We start from the raw sequence: 23,402 nt of genomic DNA, 5'->3' as shown, positions 1-23,402 counted from the left end.
TTAAATTTTCCCTTTTAAGAAAATCATAAAAATATGACATAAAATACATAAAAATAATAAAATATATTATTATTTAAATGTAACTTCCCCTTTCAAGAAAATTATTAAAATATGACATATGCATAAAAAATAAACAAATATTAAATTATTATTATTGTTATTTAAATTAAAATTCAGCTTTCCCTTTCAAGAAAATTATTAAAATATTACATAAAACGTAACAAATATACAAATAATAAAGTATTAAAATATTGTCATTTGAATGTAACTTTCTCTTTCAAGAAAATCATAAAAATATGACAATAAAATACATAAACAATAAATAAACAAATATTAAATTATTATTATTATTTATATTAAAATGTAACTTCCCCTTTCAAGAAAATCATAAAAATTACATATTATAAAAAATATACAAATAATAAAATATATTATTATTTAAATTAAAATTCAACTTTCCCTCTCAAGAAAATCATAATAAATGATATAAAATACATAACAAATATACAAATAATAAAATATTCAAATATTGTAATTTAATTGTAACTTCCACTTAAGAAAATCATAAAAATATGACACAAAATATATATACAATATAAAACACAAATAATAATATTAATATAACATGATAGTGATACTATTCGTAAACCTCTAATCTGTAAAATTACTTTGAAATTAACAAACAAAATTAGAAAAAAATTCAACACAATGAACAACAGAGAAAAGAACAAAATACAAATAACAAAACAAGAACAATAAAGTTTTTTATAGCTCAAATCACAAACAATTTAATTTTTCCACATCAGTCTTCGCAGGCCAGAAAATATAAAAGCACAAATGTATATCACTGTCATATATGCTCAACAACAACAACAACAACATGAACAAACAGAAGCAGAACTGCAGCTGTGTGTCGTATTGACTGTGATCACATTATTATCCCGTCTGACAGTGACATGCAGAGCGGCTCACATTGATCTGGGTCACACAAGTACACGGATTCCAGTGGATCACATGGATAATGTGCAGTTTCAGCCCACTTCAGAAGAGTTTGGCTGCCCATAAATGAGTAAAACTAAAACACGTTGAGAGGTGTTCGATATTTAACAGGCGCTTCAATACTAAAAAATTGGCCCAAAAATCCTCTCATTTGTGTTTTTGATATGTACACACATGCAACAAGATCCGATCTGTGTAAAACTTCACACAGAAACCATTATTTTTTTCATTTTCTCCCTTTATAATGCAACATTTTCACAAACTGAAACTTGAATTGAAAAGTTTGAATGTAAAGAAGACACATAAAGCAGTTGTTATGTAATGTGCTTTTACCCTCTCGGCCGCGGCTGGGGCTCGTCTCTCGACTGCAGCCGTGACTCCGCGGGATCTTACTGCGCTTGTCCGACGGCGTTCCAGTGGCTCGAGGGATTCTCCCGTAAGAATGACCCAAGATCTTCCCAGGTGAACTGGAGCGGCTGCCCGCTATAACACAGATACATTTACCTTAAACGATGTTTGGTGACTTGATTTAATTATTACTGTGAATATCAAAATAAAAGCTGGCAGGGCGACACATGCGTTGGACACAGAAACACAGGCTGTATAAGGCAGAGACGGGCCACTCGGCATATATAAAAAAGCATATTTTAAAATTAATATGTAGATTCACTTATAAAATTGCACAAAAAAAGTCATATATTCTCAAAAACGATTATTTTCAACCCTCATTCTGAGCCTCTTATTTTAGTATTATTTATATTCTATTTTTTACTATATTATAGTTTTTATTCATATTTTGAATTACGGTTCATTTTTATATTTTCGGTTTTAATTTTTAGCATTTTTATGTGCTTTTGTCATTTTTATTAGTTTTTGCTTTTTTTTTTTTTTTTTTTTAAATGCCTAAATAGTTGTAATTTATTTTTATTTCAAACTTTTAGTTGCAAAAGCAACATTTTTAAATTTTCTTTTAGTTTTAAGTCTTTCATGTAATATTTATATTTTATTTTAGCTTTATTTCAATTAAAAAAAAAATTTGTTAAAGGGTTAGTTCACCCAAAAATAAAAATTTTGTCATTTATTACTCACCCTCATGTCGTTCCACACCCGTAAGACCTTTGTTCATCTTCGAAACGCAAATTAAGATATTTTTGATGAAATCTGTTGGCTCAGTGAGGCCTGCATAGCCAGCAATGACATTTCCTCTCTCAAGATCCATTAATGTACTAAAAACATATTTAAATCAGTTCATGTGAGTACAGTGGTTCAATATTAATATTATAAAGCCACGAGAATATTTTTGGTGCGCCAAAAAAAACAAAATAACGACTTATATAGTGATGGCCGATTTCAAAACACTGCTTCATGAAGCTTCGGAGCGTTATGAATCTTTTGTGTTGAATCAGCGGTTTGGAGCGCCAAAGTCACGTGATTTCAGCAGTTTGGCGGTTTGACACGCGATCCGAATCATGATTCGAACCGCTGATTCATAACGCTCCGAAGCTTCATGAAGCAGTGTTTTGAAATCGGCCATCACTATATAAGTCGTTATTTTGTTTTTTTTGGCGCACCAAAAATATTCTCATCGCTTTATAATATTAATATTGAACCACTGTACTCACATGAACTGATTTAAATATGTTTTTAGTACATTAATGGATCTTGAGAGAGGAAATGTCATTGCTGGCTATGCAGGCCTCACTGAGCCATCGGATTTCAACAAAAATATCTTAATTTGCATTTCGAAGATTAACGAAGGTCTTACGGGTGTGGAACGACGGGTGAACTAACCCTTTAACAACGCTGGCTTGAAATACCTAACCAAGATGGCCGCCGAGTGAACCGACTCGCCTTAAAGGGACTTTAACAAAAACTGAGATACAGTATGACAGTAAATAACTAACAAACGACACAGACTGAATCAGTGAACAACAGCGAGCGCCTGTCGCAGCGGATCATGCTTTCATGGCGGGACACATGCAGGCGTCAATCCGTGTTTTACTCCGTACCGTGAGTTTTACCCCCCACTGGATTAGCAGATCTGGATCCTTGATGCGGGACAGTGAAGAGAGTCAATGAAACTACATTACCCATGATTCCATGCACGCTCAACATCAGCATGATCTTCCACTGATTGTTGCCGTGAGCAACGATAAAAGCATGCTGATGTTTATGACGTGACACAAAGAGAAATGGAGTTCATATCTCTTCATTAAGAGGGACGTAAACAAAAAACACAAGAGAGCCCCATTATACTGGAGTATAATGTATATTACACTGCAGCCAATGATATTAATACATACTGTACAGCTATTGATCATGGTTTATAATTTATTTAAAGGGAAAGATCATCCAAAAATTAAAATACTGTCATCATTTACTCACCCAAACACAAATGATGAATCAGACTCGTGAAAGTCACATGAAGGTGGGGAAATTTTTTTTTTTTTTTTAATGTGAACTATCCCTTTAACGTCTCTATGATGTTTCTGTAATTTCTCTGTGAAGTTAATTTATTGATAATCATAAATCCTGATCTACTTTGTTGGCCAGAGCAGGACAGGATGATGTAACTGCAAACTCACGTTGTGATTGGGACACAGCTTTGGCTCGGCTCCTCCCCCTGCTGTCAGTCACAGAAGCTCCGCCCACAGCAGTCGTCTCTGAACTCTGACGCCTTGTTCGCACACGACCTGCAGGAGGACAGAGAAAAAATACAGAACAGTAAAACGATGGATGAGCAAACTTCAACATGTATTTAAAATTTATTTATATATTAATATATATTATTTAAATATATATTATTTATTTGTTATATATTTATCATATAGAATATATATTAAATATATATATATTACATATATAAATATAAATATATATTATTTATTATTCAATTTAATAATATATATTTAAATATTTATCATTTATTTGTTATATTTATTATTATTTAATATATATATATTTTATTTGCAGAACAGAGAGAAAAAATACAGTAAACAGTAAAACAGTAAAACAATGGATGAGCAAACTTCAAAATGTATTTAATTTATTTTTATTTATATATTAATATATATTTATATATTATTTAATATATTATTCAATTTAATAATATATATATATTTAAATATATATGATTTATTAAAATATTAATTTATATAATTATATATATATATATATATATATATATATATATATATAATTAAATACATTAATATTTTAATGAATATATATATACAATTTATTAAATTAAATGTATATATATATATATATATATGTATATGTATATATATATATATATATATATAAAAAATTTACATTAATTTAATTTAATGACAATAAACAAACAACATTATTATTTAACGGTGCAAACTGATGCATACATGCACAAAACACCATTACAAAATTGAATCACATGATTCCCTGTACTCAACAAGCCCTAACTGAACACAGACACTGTGACTGACAAACATGTTCAAACTGCTAATCCAAACAGGTATATTCACATAAACACTGGAGAATATTGACTTATTTCTTAAATGTTGACAAGTCACCTCAATGTCTAGTATTCACACTAGCCAATAAATTACAACCATCTGAAATTGTCATCTGTGTACGTGACAAGATTCAACACATACAGCACAGAGCCATAAAGACAGAGTAGGACAATGATACACAAACCTGCGCACACACACACACACACATCTTACCCTCTACATTACCAGCGGCATCTTTGAGCAAATAAGAGCAGAGGTACAACAGCATCAGCTCGCGTTAGACAGCGGGAAGGAAATGGGTTTGGGATCATGCAGGAAGTGCCTTATTCACTTAAACACCTTCATATGAACTTGTGTGGAGTCTTTCAAAAGTCATGCTTGAATAGATTATAATGTCTGAACTAATCCTGTAAATCACATAAATAATTAAATTATTAAATAATGAAATAAAAAAATAATTAAACAGTACTTGAACAAAAAATAAAATATTGTATGTTTAATATAGTTTGTCTGGAATTTGTCTTTCTGCTATCATGCATAAAATTACAATAATAAATGAACATTTTTGGACAAATCAACATTATATGATTCACTTTTATTTTTCAAAAAAGGCTAAAATGTCCAACACTACGCATTAAACTTATTATGTGTACAGTATGATAGTTCAGCAGGTAAACTGAATCAAAATGTTTAATTTGATCATTTGTAAACATTTGTATATTTCTATCATGAGGTATAAAATTAAGTAAAAAATAATTACATTTTAAATAAAATGTAATAGACATTTATAGTTAATGTCATTTAATTATAATTTAAATATAAAAAAATATTAATTTTATATATATTATTTAAACAATAATTACAAGACATTAACTCCCAAAAAAACACCCAAAAAACAGGATCTTAAAGGTGCAGTAAGCAATTTCTGAAAAACGCTGTTTCATTATGTGTCCACTCATGATGGGGAAGGAGAGAGAGCCAATCAGCAGTATGGGGCGTGTCCACTCATGATGGGGGAGGAGAGAGGATGAGCCAATCAGCAATAGGGGGCGTGTCCACTCATGATGGGGGAGAAGAGAGAGTGAGCCAATCAGCAGTAGGGGGCGTGTCTACTCATGATGGTGGAGGAGAGTGAGCCGATCAGCAGGAGGAGAGAGAATGAGCCAATCAGCAGTGGGGGCGTGTCCACTCATGATGGGGGAGGAGAGGGAATGAGCTAATCAGCAGTAGGAAGGCATGTTCACTCATGATAGGGAGAAGAGAGAGTGAGCCAATCAACAGTAGGGGGCGTGTCCACTCACGATAGGGAGGAGAGAGAGTGAGCCAATCAACAGTAGGGGGCGTGTCCAGTCATGATCTTCGCTTTATTTTTTGCAAAGCTTTATTTTGCTTCACTTCTGCTATGATAAAGAGACATCCACTCTTGAATTGCGTGTTCGTGCATTTTGGGGGCGGGGCAATGAAGGGAGGGGCATGTTTGTTTGGGTTGATCAAGTGTTCAACAATGTTTCTCAGAAATCACTTACTGCACCTTTAAATGTCACCTCATTAATGGATTGTTTGCCCCTCTACATCAGTATTACTCTGTTCACCACTCTCCATCTCTGTAAATGAGTCTGATTTCTGTAAACATGTAAGTGTTGGCTGTTTTACCCAGTGAGGCGTAGGAACCGGGCGGCAGCGCCGTGGCAGAGCTGAAGGGGGCAGCAGTGGGTACAGTGGGCATTCGTGATTTGGCACTGGCTGCAGCGTTCACATCGACATCACTGCGCGATCGCTGGAGTGAACCGGACGAAGAAGACCCGCGAGAACTCATGACTTTAGCTGAGAGAGAACGAGAGAAAATTACTGTGTGTGTGAACAAAAATACTTTTTTATGACCGTATATTAAAAGTCTTTAATAAGAAACTATCAAACTATTATACTAAATAATTTCCTTTGTAAGAAAAAAAGGTATATTCTTACTTCTGCTCAGGTTGCTCCCGACAGGTGTTTTAGCAGAAAGCGGCCGACTACGCAAGACAAAATAAGTGAGTGTGAAAACACAGTGTGTGAAAACTCATTAACACGCTACGTTAAAGAGCGTTTCTCACTTCAGACTCTCTTGCGAGCTGGAGGACGAGCGGTCGGACTGCGGCAGAGACATGATGCTGTCCGAGCTCTTCAGGTGAGACTGTAGCGCTTTCTGATAGGTCAGTTCCAGCGCCTGAAACAGATGCTCCGCCTCCTTACTGAAGTGGGCGTGAAAACCCCAGTAACATCTAGAATAAAGTGATCAAAACATTCAAAAGTAAGTTATTAAAATGGATGCACAGCATATCAATGGCCATATTGATATCAGACAATATTTACATTAATTTTATTAGTGTCAGTGCAACTAGGCTGATATTAGAGCTTATTTTACATTTGTACACTTCTACACAGTTATCCATCTACAGCAACTATTCTACATTGTAATCAGGGTTATTATAGTTAACTCAAACTAAGCGTAAACGAAGAATCGCTCACTTTCTAGCAACCGATCTGGCCTCAGAGTCGGCATCATGAACTCCTTTCTTAATGGTTTCCATCAGGACAGCGATGTTCCTGAAGAGTCGGGAAGATAAAAACGACTTTTAGTGTGATAAAAACAGTGAGTCCATTCAGCCGCTCGGCCAAAACTCCACCACAGCAGAACATGAGCTCAAATCAATGAATCGGCTGTCCCTGCAGACCTCCTGAAACACGATTCTCCACCCATTAACCCAGAAGTGCTGGCGAAGCCGATGAGACATTGCCATGCCAAACATATGCAGGACTATCAAGGACGTCACTTTGATTCTGATGTGCTCATGATGGCTTGTGACCCTTTATAAGATGAGACGTGGACATTAGATCCTCTCCTGAGGATCCAGAAAGTCACTGTATTGCCATCAGGTTTCATAAATGGAGCCGAACAAGAGATCTGCTCAGAGTGAAGTCACTTTGAAACTGTAGTTTGTCAATCTAAAAGTCATTTAATATAGTTAAAACAGTTTACAGTAGGCTACTGAGTTTGTGAACTGGATCAAATGATTCATTTAACAAAAATCCACTCAAAAGAACCAGTTCATTTGGATGATTTGGTTTAATGAAGCAGTTCAACCAAATGATTCAGTGATAATATTTAAAAATCAGATTTTAGAAGTTATTAAAAGACATGCGTATATACCAAATACCATCAATAAATTAAAAATTGTAATTTATACAACTGATATTATAGTATGTAACTTAACTTGACTACAAAAATGTATCACTTCACATGAGTCATCATCAATGGAGTGACATAAAGTGCTACACAGAGAGTTACGACTCCAATGAATCACTGAATCATTTGGATGAACAGCGTAATTAAACTGAATGATCTGAATGAACTGATTCACTAGAATTTGATTCACTCAGCTCACTTGGTTGTACAATAACAAAAAAAGTAGCAAAATGTCCAATTTGTGAATGAATTGTTGTTTTGAGTCAGATATCTTAAATGAATCATTAGATTTGGTTCATAAAACTCAACGGGCTGGTTGCAGTGGTTAACAACACGCTGGAGGATGATTAATTGTAATTTCAAGGAAAAGAGCAACCAACTACATTATTCAAAATATCTCAGTTTGTGTTTCACAAAAGAAAGAGAGTCATACGTTTGGAACAAGATGAGAGTGAGTAAATGATGATGACAGACTTTTGGGTGAACTGTCTCTTTAATTTCTCACCTCTCTAGAGAATTCGTCTGCCATTCTTGAAGCAGAAGGTCTAAAAACTCATAACAGCGTCTGTAAGTCAAAGAACAGGTTCAGATCAGAATGACTCAGATGTTGATTCACGTGTGTGTGTGTGTGTGTGTGTGTGTGACCTCACCGTCTGACGGCCACAGATTTAGACGTGCAGTTGCTGGTCATGATGGGAATCAGACGTGGATAGTGCGTGTGCTGATAAAGAAACAAACACATCGCAGAGCTTTACTACAACAAGACACATATAATATAACACATATATAATAATATCAAGATTTTAGGGTTAAATCTGTGAGAATCTAAAATGGAAAGTGTATTTCAGAATTATATTATATATCGTTGGTTTTTTACCCATGTAAACTTGTATTTTATTTAAAAAGTTTGCTACGACACCAACATTTTACAAAGTTGTAAAGACAACAGTAATAAAATACGAACAAATAAACAAACAACAAGCAATAGCAAAAACAAAAACTAATATATATATATATATATATATATCTATATATATATATATATCTATATATAGTAGTCAACATTTGAAGTGGATCAAAAAAGTTCTTCAAAGAACTAAGCTGTCCTAAGAAGAAGGTTTTAGGACAACTTTGATGAAAGGTTTTGATCCACTTCAAATGTTGACTACTAAATATTATATACATGTGTGTGTGTGTACTGTATATATACTATATATATGTGTGTGTGTGTGTGTGTGTACTGTATATATACTATATATATATGTGTGTGTGTGTGTGTGTGTACTGTATATATAATATATATATGTGTATGTGTGTGTACTTTATATATACTATATGTGTTTGTGTACCGTATATATACTATATATATGTGTGTGTGTGTGTGTGTGTACTGTATATATACTATATATATATGTGTGTGTGTGTGTGTACTGTATATATGCTATATGTGTGTGTGTACTGTATATATACTATATATGTGTATGTGTGTACTTTATATATACTATATGTGTTTGTGTACCGTATATATACTATATATATATGTGTGTGTGTGTGTGTGTACTGTATATATACTATATATATGTGTGCGTGTGCGTGTGTACTGTATATATGCTATATGTGTGTGTGTGCACTGTATATATGCTATATGTGTGTATGCGTACTGTATATATAATATATATATAAATATATATATGTGTGTGTACTGTATATATACTATATGTGTGTGTACTGTATATATATTATATATATGTATGTGTGTGTGTGTGTACTGTATATATACTATATATATATATATATATGTGTGTGTGTACTGTATATATGCTATATGTATGTGTACTGTATACCTACTATATATAATGTGTGTGTACTGTATATATACTATATGTGTGTGTGTACTGTATATATGCTATATGTGTGTATGCGTACTGTATATATAATATATATATAAATATATATATGTGTGTGCACTGTATATATACTATATGTGTGTGTACTGTATATATATTATATATATGTATGTGTGTGTGTGTGTACTGTATATATACTATATATATATATATATATATATATATATATATGTGTGTACTGTATATATGCTATATGTATGTGTACTGTATACCTACTATATATAATGTGTGTGTACTGTATATATACTATATGTGTGTGTACTGTATATATATTATATATATGTATGTGTGTGTGTGTGTGTGTGTACTGTATATATACTATATATATATGTGTGTGTACTGTATATATGCTATATGTATGTGTACTGTATATATTCTATATATATGTGTGAGTACAGTATATATACTTTATATATGTGTGTGTACTGTATATATGCTATATGTATGTGTACTGTATATATTCTATATATATGTGTGAGTACAGTATATATACTTTATATATGTGTGTGTACTGTATATATAGACTGTATATATAATGTAAATATATATTTATAACATTAAAACTTCATAAAAATACTCCATGAATGGAGAATAACTCAATAGGAGGCAGTCTGGGATGTTTTTAACTGTTGTGATGTTCATCAAACCCACAGAAGCCACATGTGCAGGATCCCGGAAGAGACAGAACAAACATGCCGATCAATCTTATTGATTATGTTTGCCGCTCTGAATCCAACATCACGCCTGGCTGCACGTCACACAGAACATCAGCTGCCGATATGTGGTGTGTGTGTGTGTGTGTGCAAACATACTCGTATAATGAGACGGATCGCCGCCATTCCAGATGTGGCCATAACTTTAGCGCTGTTGGGGACGAGGTTGAGTAACGTTGGCATGATGTTCTCGGCTCCGTGATCAAATTTATTCCCCAACACAGACGACAGGTGCCTGGAGGAGACACATCAGAGATCAGAGTAACATAAAACACTTTCAAAACCTAGTGAACTGCCTATGTAGGGAGCATTTTGAGACTGCTGCCTTCTAAGACACTATACCTCATTTTAGCCAAAGCGCTGAATGTATCTTTTGAACAGGGTATTGCATTATATTACAGAAAATTTGTGTTTATTTTATTATTAGCTTAGCAAAATGCTTTTGAGGTTCCATTTCAGCTGTGATGTTGCTTTAGAAGGTAGCTGACTATGTAGACAGGTTTTGGGACGGAGCCCATCAGTGTAAGTGTGTGTTTTCATGCACACTAAGTGTCTTCACACTCGCTGCTCCATCATGAAGTGAAGCAGATCTTATAGTGTTGGAATCCATCCAATGTTTGAAACCAGACCCATTAAACTAATAGATTCTTTTCATTAAACTAAGTCTGTCAGCAGCACCCAGCAGTCCGTCTGTCTTCATCCGGAGCGGGGCGAGATGATGGGATAGACCCGCAACTGCGTCAACTCCTAGAGATATGTGCTGGGTAACGTTATATTTGAACACTATCTGCTTTACATTACAGAAAACAATCAAAGGAGATGAAGCACTTTTAAGTATTTATCTAAAAACAAACTCAATTAATTAAATATATATTTAAATATTATATCTAAATATTATTCAATATTTTTTAGTGATACTTTTCATTATTTCAGTGTTACCTAAATATATTATTTTAAACATTATGAATATAAATATATAAATATAAATACAATTCAATACTTTATTGATACTTTTCATTATTGTGGGACTTTTAAGTGTTAATTAAATACATTTTACACATTGTATATAAATATATAAATATTATATATACAATTCAATACTTGTATTGATACTTTTCATTATTGCAGGAACCTTATGTGTTGATTTAATATATTTTAAACATTATATATGGATATATATCCACATATATATATATATATATATATATATGTATGTGTGTGTGTGTGTGTGTGTTGAACTGTGTGTGTATATATATATATGGATACTTTTCAGTATTGCAGGAATTTTAAGCATTAATTAAATATTATATATGAATATAAATATATAAATGTTTCCTATTCTTTAGTTTGCTTCCTAATCCAGATCTAATAGACCTGATATTGTATATTATGACAAATTGCTTTTATTGCATTGTTTTGGATAAAAGCGTCTCCTAAATGCATGACATCATGAATGTAAATGTCCTCACCCGAGCGTGATACAGGCCTCCCGCACCACCTGTGAGCGCAGGTCTTTAGCCGACAGTTTGAGCGCCCCCTCCAGCTGCCGTAGCTGCTGGGAAAAGCCATCGTAGTCGCTTGCGCCGGCCAACAGCAGGGAACGCACCTTCTTTAACTGCAAACGAATCAATCAGTGAACTACTGCATACAGGTCAAAGGTCATGACCCTAAAATATTATTATAATGACCAGTTTGATGTTTCTTTACAAAATATACTTGACTTTTATCACTCTAAAAGGGTTTATTTTGCCACTTTTATATGTTTCTGCTTTAGAATAAATGATGGACATAAAATATTGATTTGAGTTTAAATGATTTTGGATATTATGTAAGATGAAAGAGAGTGTGGCTATGTATGAAAATAATGGACAATACAGCTTAAAGTCATTATATGCACATATCTGACCAAAGAATGATGCCATCAACCAATCACAAACAAGTATGTTTAAGAGATGTTTAACAAGCATGCGTTTCTTTCCATAATAAATGTGAAATGACTCACTGCAGCCACTCGCTGTTCCCAATCATGTTTGTCATTGGAGAGAACTTCTCGGATCTTGTTCATGGAGTCCTCGAGCTCTCGAGCCGAGTAGATCTGTGAGTCAAACAACAGCGTCATCAAACTGAAATCTGGCGTCTCTCCAGAGATCTCTAATGGAAAAGCCACTGAACCCACAGTCCTTTCACTCCGGCACAGAACATCCCGACTGACGCTCCACATAACAGATAAACGTGCCGTATTGATGATTCCTAGTAGTTTTGTTTAAAGAGAGCTACAAATGTGAGAGTTTACTGCTAAAAAATGAACAAACCAACATACATCTCAGTATCTACAGTAATATCAAGATTGCCTAAAAAGTTCAGGGAACTCTTGCGTTTATACATTACTGTTCAAAGGTTTGGGCTCGATTATTGCTCAGCAAGGCTGCATTTATTTGATCAAAAATACAGTAAAAATCACAAAATATTATTACAATTTAAAACAGCTGTTTCTATGTGAATAAATAGTAAAATGTAATTTATTCCCATGATCAAAGCCGAATTTAATTGATTAAAAATACAGTAAAAAATCTGAAATATTATTCCAATGTAAATCAGCTGTTTTCTATGTGAACATATAGTAAAATGTAATTTATTCCTGTGATCAAAGCTGAATTTTCAGCATCATTACTCCAGTCTTCAGTGTCACATGATCCTTCAGAAATCATTCTAATATGATGATTTGCTGCTCAAGAAACATTTATGATTATTATCAATGTTGAAAACAGTTTCATACTTTTGTGGAAACCGTGATGCATTTTTTTTCAGGATTTGTGATGAATAGAAAGTTCAAAAGAACAGCATTTATTTGAAATAGAATCTTTTGTAACATTATAAATGTCTTTACTGATCAATTTAATGCAGAATAAAGTATTAATTTCTATGGAAGCTTGTTTACGCAACTAAATAAAAAATAAAAAAGGTAATTGCGACTTTTTTTCTCACAATTCTGACGTTATAACTCGGGATGCACCGATATGAAAATTTTGTCCGATAACCGATAATTCTTTAAATTTGAAAGCCGATAACCGATATATATTGGCCGATAAATCTAAATCCAAATTTGTATATAATTTTTGAGAGCCTGATTACAAAGAAAAAGTCTCACCATTAAAAGCCATGTCCCAAACACACAATTATAATGTTCTCATTATAATATTATGTAGCTTTAATGACAGACTTGTGCTGTACGTGTTACTTGAAGTGATTTCAATCATATTTCAAGCAATTCAAAACCATAGGAAATGGTTTCCTATGGAAGGAAATAATACATTATTTATCAGGCAAATTTTCTTATTGGGTCGATGACGATAACATTAAAAATGAACATATATTGGCCGATACCGATATGGTGGCCGATTTATCATGCATCCCTAATAATAACTCGCAACTGTGAGTTTATATCACGCAATTCTGAGGAAAAAAATTAAGAATTGTGAGACAAAAACTTGCAATTATACTTTTTATGTTTTATTCAATGACGAATACAAACTTCTATAAATGTCTGACCCCAAACATTTGAATATTAAAGTTTGGGTTTTTTCAGATCTTCTGATTGGACAGTTAGGTTTACGACCGTTGTTTCAGCTCAGCGGTTGACACGATAGCATTAGCATTTCTGACTCACCTGTACGGTCGGCACATCTTCAAAGGCACGGATGAAGTCTTCTTCATCGACAGCTCCGGCACCAGAGCTCTCTTTACCTGATGAGACCAGAAGCAACAAGTCCAGCGGGTTTTATATATTATCATATTTAATATATTTTATACTGTGATCAGAAGCTCACACCGTTTAATAAATAAATAACATGAAACTTCATTCACTCGGACCTGAGCTCTTGGCGCTGGACGCGGAGCTCGGCCTGCGCAGGGATCCCGTCCGCCGCACCGACGACACTCCTTTAGAGGATGACGAGGAACGTCCTCCGTCCACTGACTCGTCATCGTCGATGTTCTTATCTGAGGAATGACAGAGAAATCCCTTATTTAAAACTAGGGTAGGCAATGTTCTTCATAAACACTAGGGCTGGGACAATCAATCGATTCATATCGATTCTGAGATTTTCCGAATGCATCGTTCTAGGCTAGTTTTTAAGCGCCCGCTCAAATGCTCATGAAGAAGAGCGCTCGTGCGTTCGGATGAGTCTGAGAATGTACTTGAACCTCAGAATGATTTTATGACACGAGATTAATGTAAACCGCCCACTGTGAACACACTTCAACCTTTTCGAACTTTATGAAGGGGATTATTTTATAAGTGGTGTGTGTATCGAGTTCAAGTACGACTGTTTCTAAAGCACGCAGTGCCATCTGCTGTTGAAAACGAAGCCCAGAATCGATTCAGAATCATTTCTCGATTTGTGATTCAATGATTTATTGTCCCAGCCCTAATAAACACTTTTTGTTTGAAACTCTCTTCACATCCTGATAGCTATCAATAATAGAAGAGGTCTAAAAATTAAAAATGTACATATAAAGCGAAGCTGTAACACATGAGATGAAGCACCTCATGAAGAGAAGCAGATCTGTGTGTGTGTGTGTGAAGCTCTGAAGGACGGAAAAACCCCACGTGAACGGAAGATTCCCATCCAGAGCCGCTCACATGAGGGACCCAGCACCAAAATCTGCCAGACCAGCGATCAATCGCCATGAATTATTAATGCACACACACACACACACACACACCTCAACCTTATTCATCATGCATTAATGTCAACACCTCTCTCCCACAATCCTTCACTGTGAACGGCCTTCTAACGCTCTGAACTACTCCAGAAACCTCCCAGGAAATAAACACACACACATTTATCCAGCTATCTTGACGAGGACCTACCATAAACATCTAATGTTTTATATAAATAAACAGACTAACTCAAACCCAAAACCTTGACTGACCCCTGAAAGAGAACTTAAAAACTGTATTTACCCTTTTACAATCAAAAATTGCTACTTAAAGATTTTGTCTGCAAAGTGCAACCCACACAAACACAGTTTAAACCAAGATAATGACATTATATTTTCATCCAGACATTATTTAATATGTTTATCAAGCAGTTTCCCTTGCAGAGACTATTGAGAGGTTCCATTATGCAGGTTGTGAGGACATTTGGTGAAGGCAAAACCTCACACACACACACACACACACACACACACACGGTCTGCATGCAGCATTTAATCACAGCTATCAGATTTCACACACACAGCGCAGAAAGACAGATGCAGAGAGACAGACAGATGTGAGCCGCTATCATTCACGAAACTCCTCGTACACAAGCGACACTGACGCCCGTCCTCCTGACCTACAGAAGCTGCCGTCTCGACATCATCTCCTGTCTGTCTGTCTGACACTTACAGGCACAGATCCTCCGGCACACCAGCTTCCTCAACATATCGTCACGCTTTCCCACGCTGCTTCATTCTGACACAGCCTCCACCAGCGGCTCGACCCCTCCCTGCCTCTGTGTGTGTGTGTGTGTTTGTGAAAACAGGAGCATGATGGGTTGATCTATCACTGAAGCCCCGCCCACAGGTCATTGGGTGGAGGAGAGCAGGGGGAGGGGCCACGCACATGGGCTGCGTCCAGAAAGCAATTCTAGCATGCTGCTTACTACATGCACACTACATACTATTTTTTAGACTATATGAAATGTCAGTATGTTGTCACATGACCTCACAGTGATTGCTGTCCAGTTATTATCTCATAATAAATATGTAATATTTAAAATAAGATATTTTTTAAATTAGGGTTAGGTTTTTTTTTAATTAAAATAATTGTTCCAATTTTTGTAAAAAAAATTTTTACATGTATAAAAAATTTAAAATAAATAAGATAAAAATAAAAATTAATTAAAAATCCAGTTATCATCTTATAATAAAAATGTAATAATTAAAATAAGATATTTTTAAATTAGGGTTAGGGTTTTATTTTCATTAAAATAATTGTTGTAAATTGTGTAAAAAATTTAAATGTATAAAAAATTAAAAATAAATAAGATAAAAATAACTCATTTAAAAATAAAATTTAAATAAAAATCCAGTTATCATTTTATAATAAAAATGTAATAATTAAAATAAGATATTTTTTAATTAGGGTTAGGGTTTTTTTAATTAAAATAATTGTTCCAATTTTTGTTAAAAATGTTTACATGTATAAAAAATGTAAAATAAATAAGATAAAAATAAAAATTTATTAAAAATCCAGTTATCATCTCATAATAAAAATGCAATAATTAAAATAAGATATTTTTCAATTAGGGTTAGGGTTTTATTTTCATTAAAATAATTGTTCTAATTTGTGAAAATTTTTTACATGTATAAAAAATTTAAAATAAATAAGATAAAAAGAAAAATTTATTAAAAATCCAGTTATCATCTCATAATAAAAATGTAATAATTAAAGATTAAAGATATTTTTTAATTAGGGTTAGGGTTTTACTTTAATTAAAATAATTGTTCCAATTTGTGTAAAAAAAATTACAAATATTTAATTAAAAAAATAAGTATAATAAAATATTATTATTAATACTAATAATAATAATAATTAGTCTCTAGAGGGCTGTGTTTTGCAGAAAAGACAAGTCAAATAGATGGAGGCTAACTGTAATAATAATTAATACAAGATTATTATATAAATATCACAAGTATAATTTAAAAACATCATTATTATTATTATTATAGTTTTTATTATTATATATTATTATAGTTTCTAAGGGGCTGGGTTTTGGAGAGAAGGCGAGTCAAAGGGATGGAGGCAGTCTAATATAATAATAATTAATATAAAATAATAAATATAACTATATTAATAACAGTAAGTATTATTATTATTATTATTGTTATTAGTGGAAATCAGCAAAACATCTAAAATCACTTATAGCATCTTTAACCTTTGAAAGTCTGTTAAATATTACTGGTGATTATATCAGACCTGGATTATTCATCACAGATCAGTCTGAGAGCATTGCATTGTGGGATAAACTACATCACTGCACATGAATGGCACGTTTTGGCAAGAGCAGTAGGTCAAAATTCACATAATGTACACTAAGTATGTATTGCATACATCAGAAATATTAATAATATATATTGTATAGTAATATCACAGCCTGTACAAACACACACACACACACACACACACACACACACACACACATAAAGTTTGTGTCTCATCTAAACAGCTGACTGAAGCACATAATCATCATGACTCCTGATGATGTCATCATCACCTCACGCTAAAAAACACACCGTCACACACTGAGAGAACTAGTGCTAGTGCACACCAGCCATTAATACAGCCAAAAAACATATTTTTATCTTCTGACACAACGCATCTGTTTCACACTGATAGACAATAAATATTCAGCCATAACACAGATGAAGCTCCACTGAAATTAAAACACATTAAAACGGTGTAACAAATAATTATAGCTCTGGTTATAAGTCAAAATGCAAATAAAGAAGAAATCAGATCATTCAGGAATATTGTTGACTAAAACAGCATTATGTCCACAATGCTCAGGCCAGCAGGTGTGACGCCACACTTCACCAGCAGGTGGCAGAACACTGAAGCTGATGAGCTGGCAGTTTGTGTTACAGAGCACAGGAATATGTCACTTCCTGGTGATGTACCAAATTGCAAAATCTATTGTGAATTAGTAACATAATAAAATGCCACAATGGACCTTAAAACAAGACTCAAACTCAAATACAAAATCACCAATTATCAACTCTGTCATCATCTCTGCAGGCAGATCACGGGTTCATCCTGTCCTGATCCTGTGATTCAGGACCAGCTTTCACAACAAACACTTCAAATAAAGCTTAAGATTGATCCGAGAGGACGTCTTTCACAATCACTCGTTCTTCTCATACTGGTGAGTGTTTAACGCCACTCCCTGACTAATGATTCCTGAGCCTGTAATTAAGAAAATTGGCTGAAACAAAAGGTGTTGCTGTATTAACGTCTGTAAGGGAGTTCAACTTCAGATAAATCCCTGTCTGCTTTCAGTGAATTTAATAATCCTTATTAAAACTGAACGAGAGGAATGTGAGAAACATTCACTGACTGATGGGATGTTGCACAACCAAACGTTTTTCAATATATATGATGTAGTTCACAGAACACAAAAAGTGTCCCGCATTTTCATGTCACTACCGAAACAGGCTGAGACTGATTTTAACACACTTCTACATTTCTGATCAGGAAATATTCCTGTGTCCCTCCCTCTCATAGCCTCTCTTTCATAGTAGATAGAGTCCATCATTTTGAATCAAATGTGTTCAAAAGTCTGAAAATCTGTGTGGAACTTTAAGGAATGTCACTTCCAAACACCTTTTTTCTGCAATTAAGCAAACTTTTTGAGTGTTATTCCATAAAATGTAGTTTTTATGTGTGTACAACTGTTCAGATGTGTGCTAGCTAACCATGTGCTGATTAGCATCTTTGAGCAGCTCAAAAGTATCTAAAATTGTCACTACCGAAACAGTCACGACCGAAACACATCATCATTGTTTTGGTAGTGACAAAAAGGAACACATAATCATTTATTTGGTGTAAATAAACAAAATTTTAGTACAGTTATGCAAATCATTAGTGTTTTAGTATGTGAGTTAAAATTCTGTAATGTGATGTAGTCGCTACCAACACATTACTGTCACTACCGAAACATGGTGAAGTTTCGGTTGTGACATAATTGTTTTTGTGGGGTTATTCGATAAAATTTTGTTTTTATGTGTGTACAACTGTCCAGATCTGTGCTAGCTAACCATGTGCTGATTAGCATCTTTGAGTGGCTCAAAAGTATCGAAAATTGTCACTACCGAAACTTCACCACGTTTTGGTTGTGACTGTTGCGGTAGTGACATCATTGGTTTGGTAGTGACAAAAGGGAACACATAATCGTTTATTTTGGGAAATAAACAATTTTAGTACAGTTATGCAAATCATTTGTGTTTTAGTATGTGAGTTAAAATTGTGTAATGTGATGTGGTCACTACCAACACATTACTGTCACTACCGAAACTGTGCAGTCACGACAGAAACATGGAATGTTTTGTCAAAAATAAGATGTTATTATAGTGTTTGGTTCAATGTTTATTCAAACTAATGAATCCTTCACTTTGAAATCAGTATGATAAACTTTATGACTTTTACAAAGAAAGATTGGATTCAAGATACAACAAATCTCATAAATTATACTTAAAATATTGTTAAAATTGTAACTGTTATTGATTAACTCTCTTAAAAAACATATATTTCCAAGGTAGAGGTAAACAAAATGTTAATAGGTCAATGTAACCCTTCTTATTAAATTATTTATTATTGTGTTTCGGTAGTGACAAATTTGGGGAGAGGAAAAATATTCCAAAACTTTCTGAAAATACAATATGAGAATTAACTGCACAATTACTAGAAATGTGTACCTTGGATATTATACAATTTGCACATACAAAATTTGTGGAAAAAAAGAGATTTTCAACTCTGACTTTGAACCAGTTCTGTAAAATGACCCATATAGGCTTCTTTTTGTTAATGCAAAATCTCATTACATTTCATTTGATTTTGTGGCGAATCACCCAAATGCTTCCTTATCTGCATGTGTGCAGATGTTACAGTACATTAATGCATCAAACAAAATGATCTTTCTCCCTCCTTCAAGGCAAAAACACCCACAATATGATCAGCAATGCTCAAATTGTTCTCTAACCTACTTTTAAAGGGTTTCATGTGAAGTGACGAGTAGCTGGACCGACCAGAGGTATAAAAAAGTGTCCCATTTCAGCCATGTGTCCAATCCAAAGCTGCTTATTTTTGTGCCGTAGCGTGTGGGCTGATCTCACACACACTTTCACTCTTACGAAACACACACAAGATGCTGTAAACACACCAAAATCCCTACTGCGTTTCTCTCCCTTAGAACGGCACAGAAAGTGGGGTTAAGACCATATTAAACTGCACAAACCTTCTCTAGATTTCATCATGTCAGACGTCTATCGCTGAAGCTCGTCTCTCTCTGATTCACAGGCTTGTATTCACCGCAGGCATGTTAATTGGCAGCTGAGAAATGCAGGACAAAAGCAACATTCAGCTGGTTTCCTCTGAAAACACAAACATCGGAGGAAACTGCGGCTCATTTTCTGTTCATTACAGTTACTGTTTGTGAAACACTTTAACAGATTTTAACTGATTATTGTTAACAGATTTTATTTGTGTGTTTGAAAAGTCTATGATTACTATTAATAGTGCTTATTTTAGTGTTAAACTTCAGCATGTGACTCGATTTGCACCTGGTATGAATTTCTGTCCCGGTTCATAATTATTCTAGTAAAAAAAAAAAATAAACAATACCAAAATACATTTATTTCATAGTAAGTATACTAACATATTTACTGACATATCGCTTGATATAAATATTATAATTAAACTTTATTTAGTACCTCTTTAGACTTTTAAAAATCTACATTTGTATTAATTTGATTAAAAAAAAAAACATTTGAAGAGTATCAATAATTTCCTCAGATGAGGATCGATTTGAGTTTTTAAATTTCACTAAAAAAAGTTATTAAAAAGATAAATATATAAATATATATATAAATAATAAGTTACTTAAAAGATTTAAAATTCTAAAACTACATTTTTATTAACTTGATTAAAAAAATTAGTTCAGATTTTCTTAGAGGAGTAGTATTGAAGCTTGTTTCTGACACTGAATAAATAATAAAAAAGGTAATTGTGACTTTTTACCTCACAATTCTGACTTTTGAGATATAAACTCATAATTCTGAGTCTTTTTTCCTCAGAACTGGACTTTATAACTCGAAAATGCGAGTTTATATCTCACAATTCTGAGAAAAATGTGAGAAAAAAGTCAGAATTACGAGATAAAAAGTCACAATTATCTTTTATTTTTATTATTCAATGGCGGAAACAAGCTTCCATACAGTAGAGCTATTGCAATCTGATAAAATATCTAACTACAAGTGTAAATGTGGTCTAAAATGATAAATTTGTATGTGTAGTCAAACCAACTAGCAATTAGTCAAGTGATTAACTTTCTTTTTAATCTCAAATTAGATCAATCAATATTTTTATGCAACTGACTTAAGAAAAAGTTATGACCTGCAAGAGTAAAAATGAGATGACTTGTAATACTAGTGTAAGCGGTTTATGCAACAGGCGGTCAGAAATGCATGTGACCTGACAAGCAATCATCGCAGTATATTAGGGAATTTGTGCAAATCTTTTTCTGTGCATTTTTATTTTGTGCTAAGTCACTTACTACACTGATGCATGTTCTGTTAGTCATGAAGTCAGAGAGCGTCCCCTCACAGAGAAATCCGATCACAAGCGGTCACATTTGAGATGTAAATACCAGGTGTAAACGGGGTGATAACGGGAACATTTACAGCCTGTCAACATCAGATGAATGTGAGAGCAGCGAATGGGATCAGAAAATCCCTAAGGTGAACAAGACGCACATCCCGGGACTCTGAACGGAGTCGTGTGTACGAAAGAGTATCAAATATTGAGTTCATGATCATGAATACTTCAGAGCACTTCAGACACCTGAGACGTGAAACTCACATGAACTGAAGCAGCAAATGAGCGTTAAAACAGCACTAATATGCTAATGATGTTGATTAAGCTGAAGAAACATGATACAAGACGAGCTCAAGACATTCAGAAGATGCTAAAACTCACACCTGAATAGAAACAAGGGCGACTATCAGACGAAACCCTGAAACACTGAATCCTTACATGCATTAGATCACATCGTCACACAGAAACAAACCCGTGCAAACATCTTTAATGCACCTGAAACAGACCAGTAAAACACAGCCGGAGCTGGTGAACTAAAGACAGATGTTTTGCAGTAATGTTCATGTGATCTTACCGTCCCCTGCTGTCATAACGGAGGCTTGATTTGTAGTGATGAAGCTCTGCTGTGTCTTGTGACTGAACACACACACACACACACACACACTGCTGCTCTCGTCTGCAGCGACTGCCTCTCTACTGACCTCACTCACATTTAAAGGAATAGTTCACACAAAAATGAAAAGTCTGTCAAATCTTATAAAATTTTTGAAGCGGAGCATAAACGACAATGACATTTCAGAACTTTGATGGAGTGAAAGAACATCAGCGATTAAAAAGCCTGTTTAAAACAAGAACAATAACTATAAAGATAAAAATACACATTCCAAAAATTGCTGGGTTGTTTTAACCCAGCAAATGGGTTGTTTTAACCCAGCTGTTGGGTTGTTTTAACCCAGCGGTTAGGTTGTTTTAACCCAGCGGTTAGGTTGTTTTAACCCAGCAGTTGGGGTGTTTTAACCCAGCAAATGGGTTGTTTTAACCCAGCAGTTGGGTTGTATTAACCCAGCGTTTAGGTTGTTTTAACCCAGCAAATGGGTTGTTTTAACCCAGCGATTGGGTTGTATTAACCCAGCGTTTAGGTTGTTTTAACCCAGCAGTTGGGGTGTTTTAACCCAGCAAATGGGTTGTTTTAACCCAGCGATTGGGTTGTATTAACCCAGCGATTGGGTTGTATTAACCCAGCGTTTAGGTTGTTTTAACCCAGCAGTTGGGGTGTTTTAACCCAGCAAATGGGTTGTTTTAACCCAGCTGTTGGGTTGTTTTAACCCAGCGACTGGGTTGTTTTAACCCAGCAAATGGGTTGTTTTAACCCAGCGACTGGGTTGTTTTAACCCAGCAAATGGGTTGTTTTAACCCAGCGATTGGGTTGTATTAACCCAGCGTTTAGGTTGTTTTAACCCAGCAGTTAAGTTATTTGAACCCAGCAAATGGGTTGTTTTAACCCAGCTGTTGGGTTGTTTTAACCCAGCGGTTGGGTTGTTTTAACCCAGCAAATGGGTTGTTTTAACCCAGCGACTGGGCTTGTTCAAACCCAACGATTGGCTTGTTTTAACCCAGCAAATAGGTTGTTTTAACCCAGTGATAGCGATTGGGTTGTTTTAACCCAGCGGTTGGGTTAAATGTTTGCCCAACCTGCTGGGTAGTTTT

The 23,402-nt window shown here is 34.2% G+C and overlaps 1 protein-coding gene across 1 annotated transcript in view; it reads right to left on the bottom strand.

Annotated features, from left to right (window-relative positions):
* The window catches only part of LOC127523020 (CLIP-associating protein 1), a 58,674-nt gene that overhangs the window by 19,551 nt on the left and 15,721 nt on the right, over positions 1-23,402 (bottom strand). The window contains exons 9-23 of the mRNA XM_051913446.1: positions 14,210-14,338; positions 14,007-14,083; positions 12,342-12,434; positions 11,809-11,954; positions 10,439-10,574; positions 8,370-8,440; positions 8,225-8,284; positions 7,002-7,079; positions 6,587-6,754; positions 6,459-6,505; positions 6,147-6,317; positions 4,707-4,727; positions 3,585-3,692; positions 3,009-3,047; positions 1,333-1,482 (exon numbers count right to left, since the gene is read on the bottom strand). Coding sequence (XP_051769406.1) covers positions 1,333-1,482; positions 3,009-3,047; positions 3,585-3,692; positions 4,707-4,727; positions 6,147-6,317; positions 6,459-6,505; positions 6,587-6,754; positions 7,002-7,079; positions 8,225-8,284; positions 8,370-8,440; positions 10,439-10,574; positions 11,809-11,954; positions 12,342-12,434; positions 14,007-14,083; positions 14,210-14,338 — 1,494 coding nt within the window. The remainder of the gene's footprint in view (positions 1-1,332; positions 1,483-3,008; positions 3,048-3,584; positions 3,693-4,706; positions 4,728-6,146; positions 6,318-6,458; positions 6,506-6,586; positions 6,755-7,001; positions 7,080-8,224; positions 8,285-8,369; positions 8,441-10,438; positions 10,575-11,808; positions 11,955-12,341; positions 12,435-14,006; positions 14,084-14,209; positions 14,339-23,402) is intronic.

Source organism: Ctenopharyngodon idella, chromosome 11 (assembly GCF_019924925.1).
Source record: "Ctenopharyngodon idella isolate HZGC_01 chromosome 11, HZGC01, whole genome shotgun sequence".
In the NCBI taxonomy this organism is placed as follows: Eukaryota; Metazoa; Chordata; class Actinopteri; order Cypriniformes; family Xenocyprididae; genus Ctenopharyngodon; species Ctenopharyngodon idella.
Note: the sequence above shows the minus strand (reverse complement) of the source record. Positions and strands in the feature narration are given on the sequence as shown.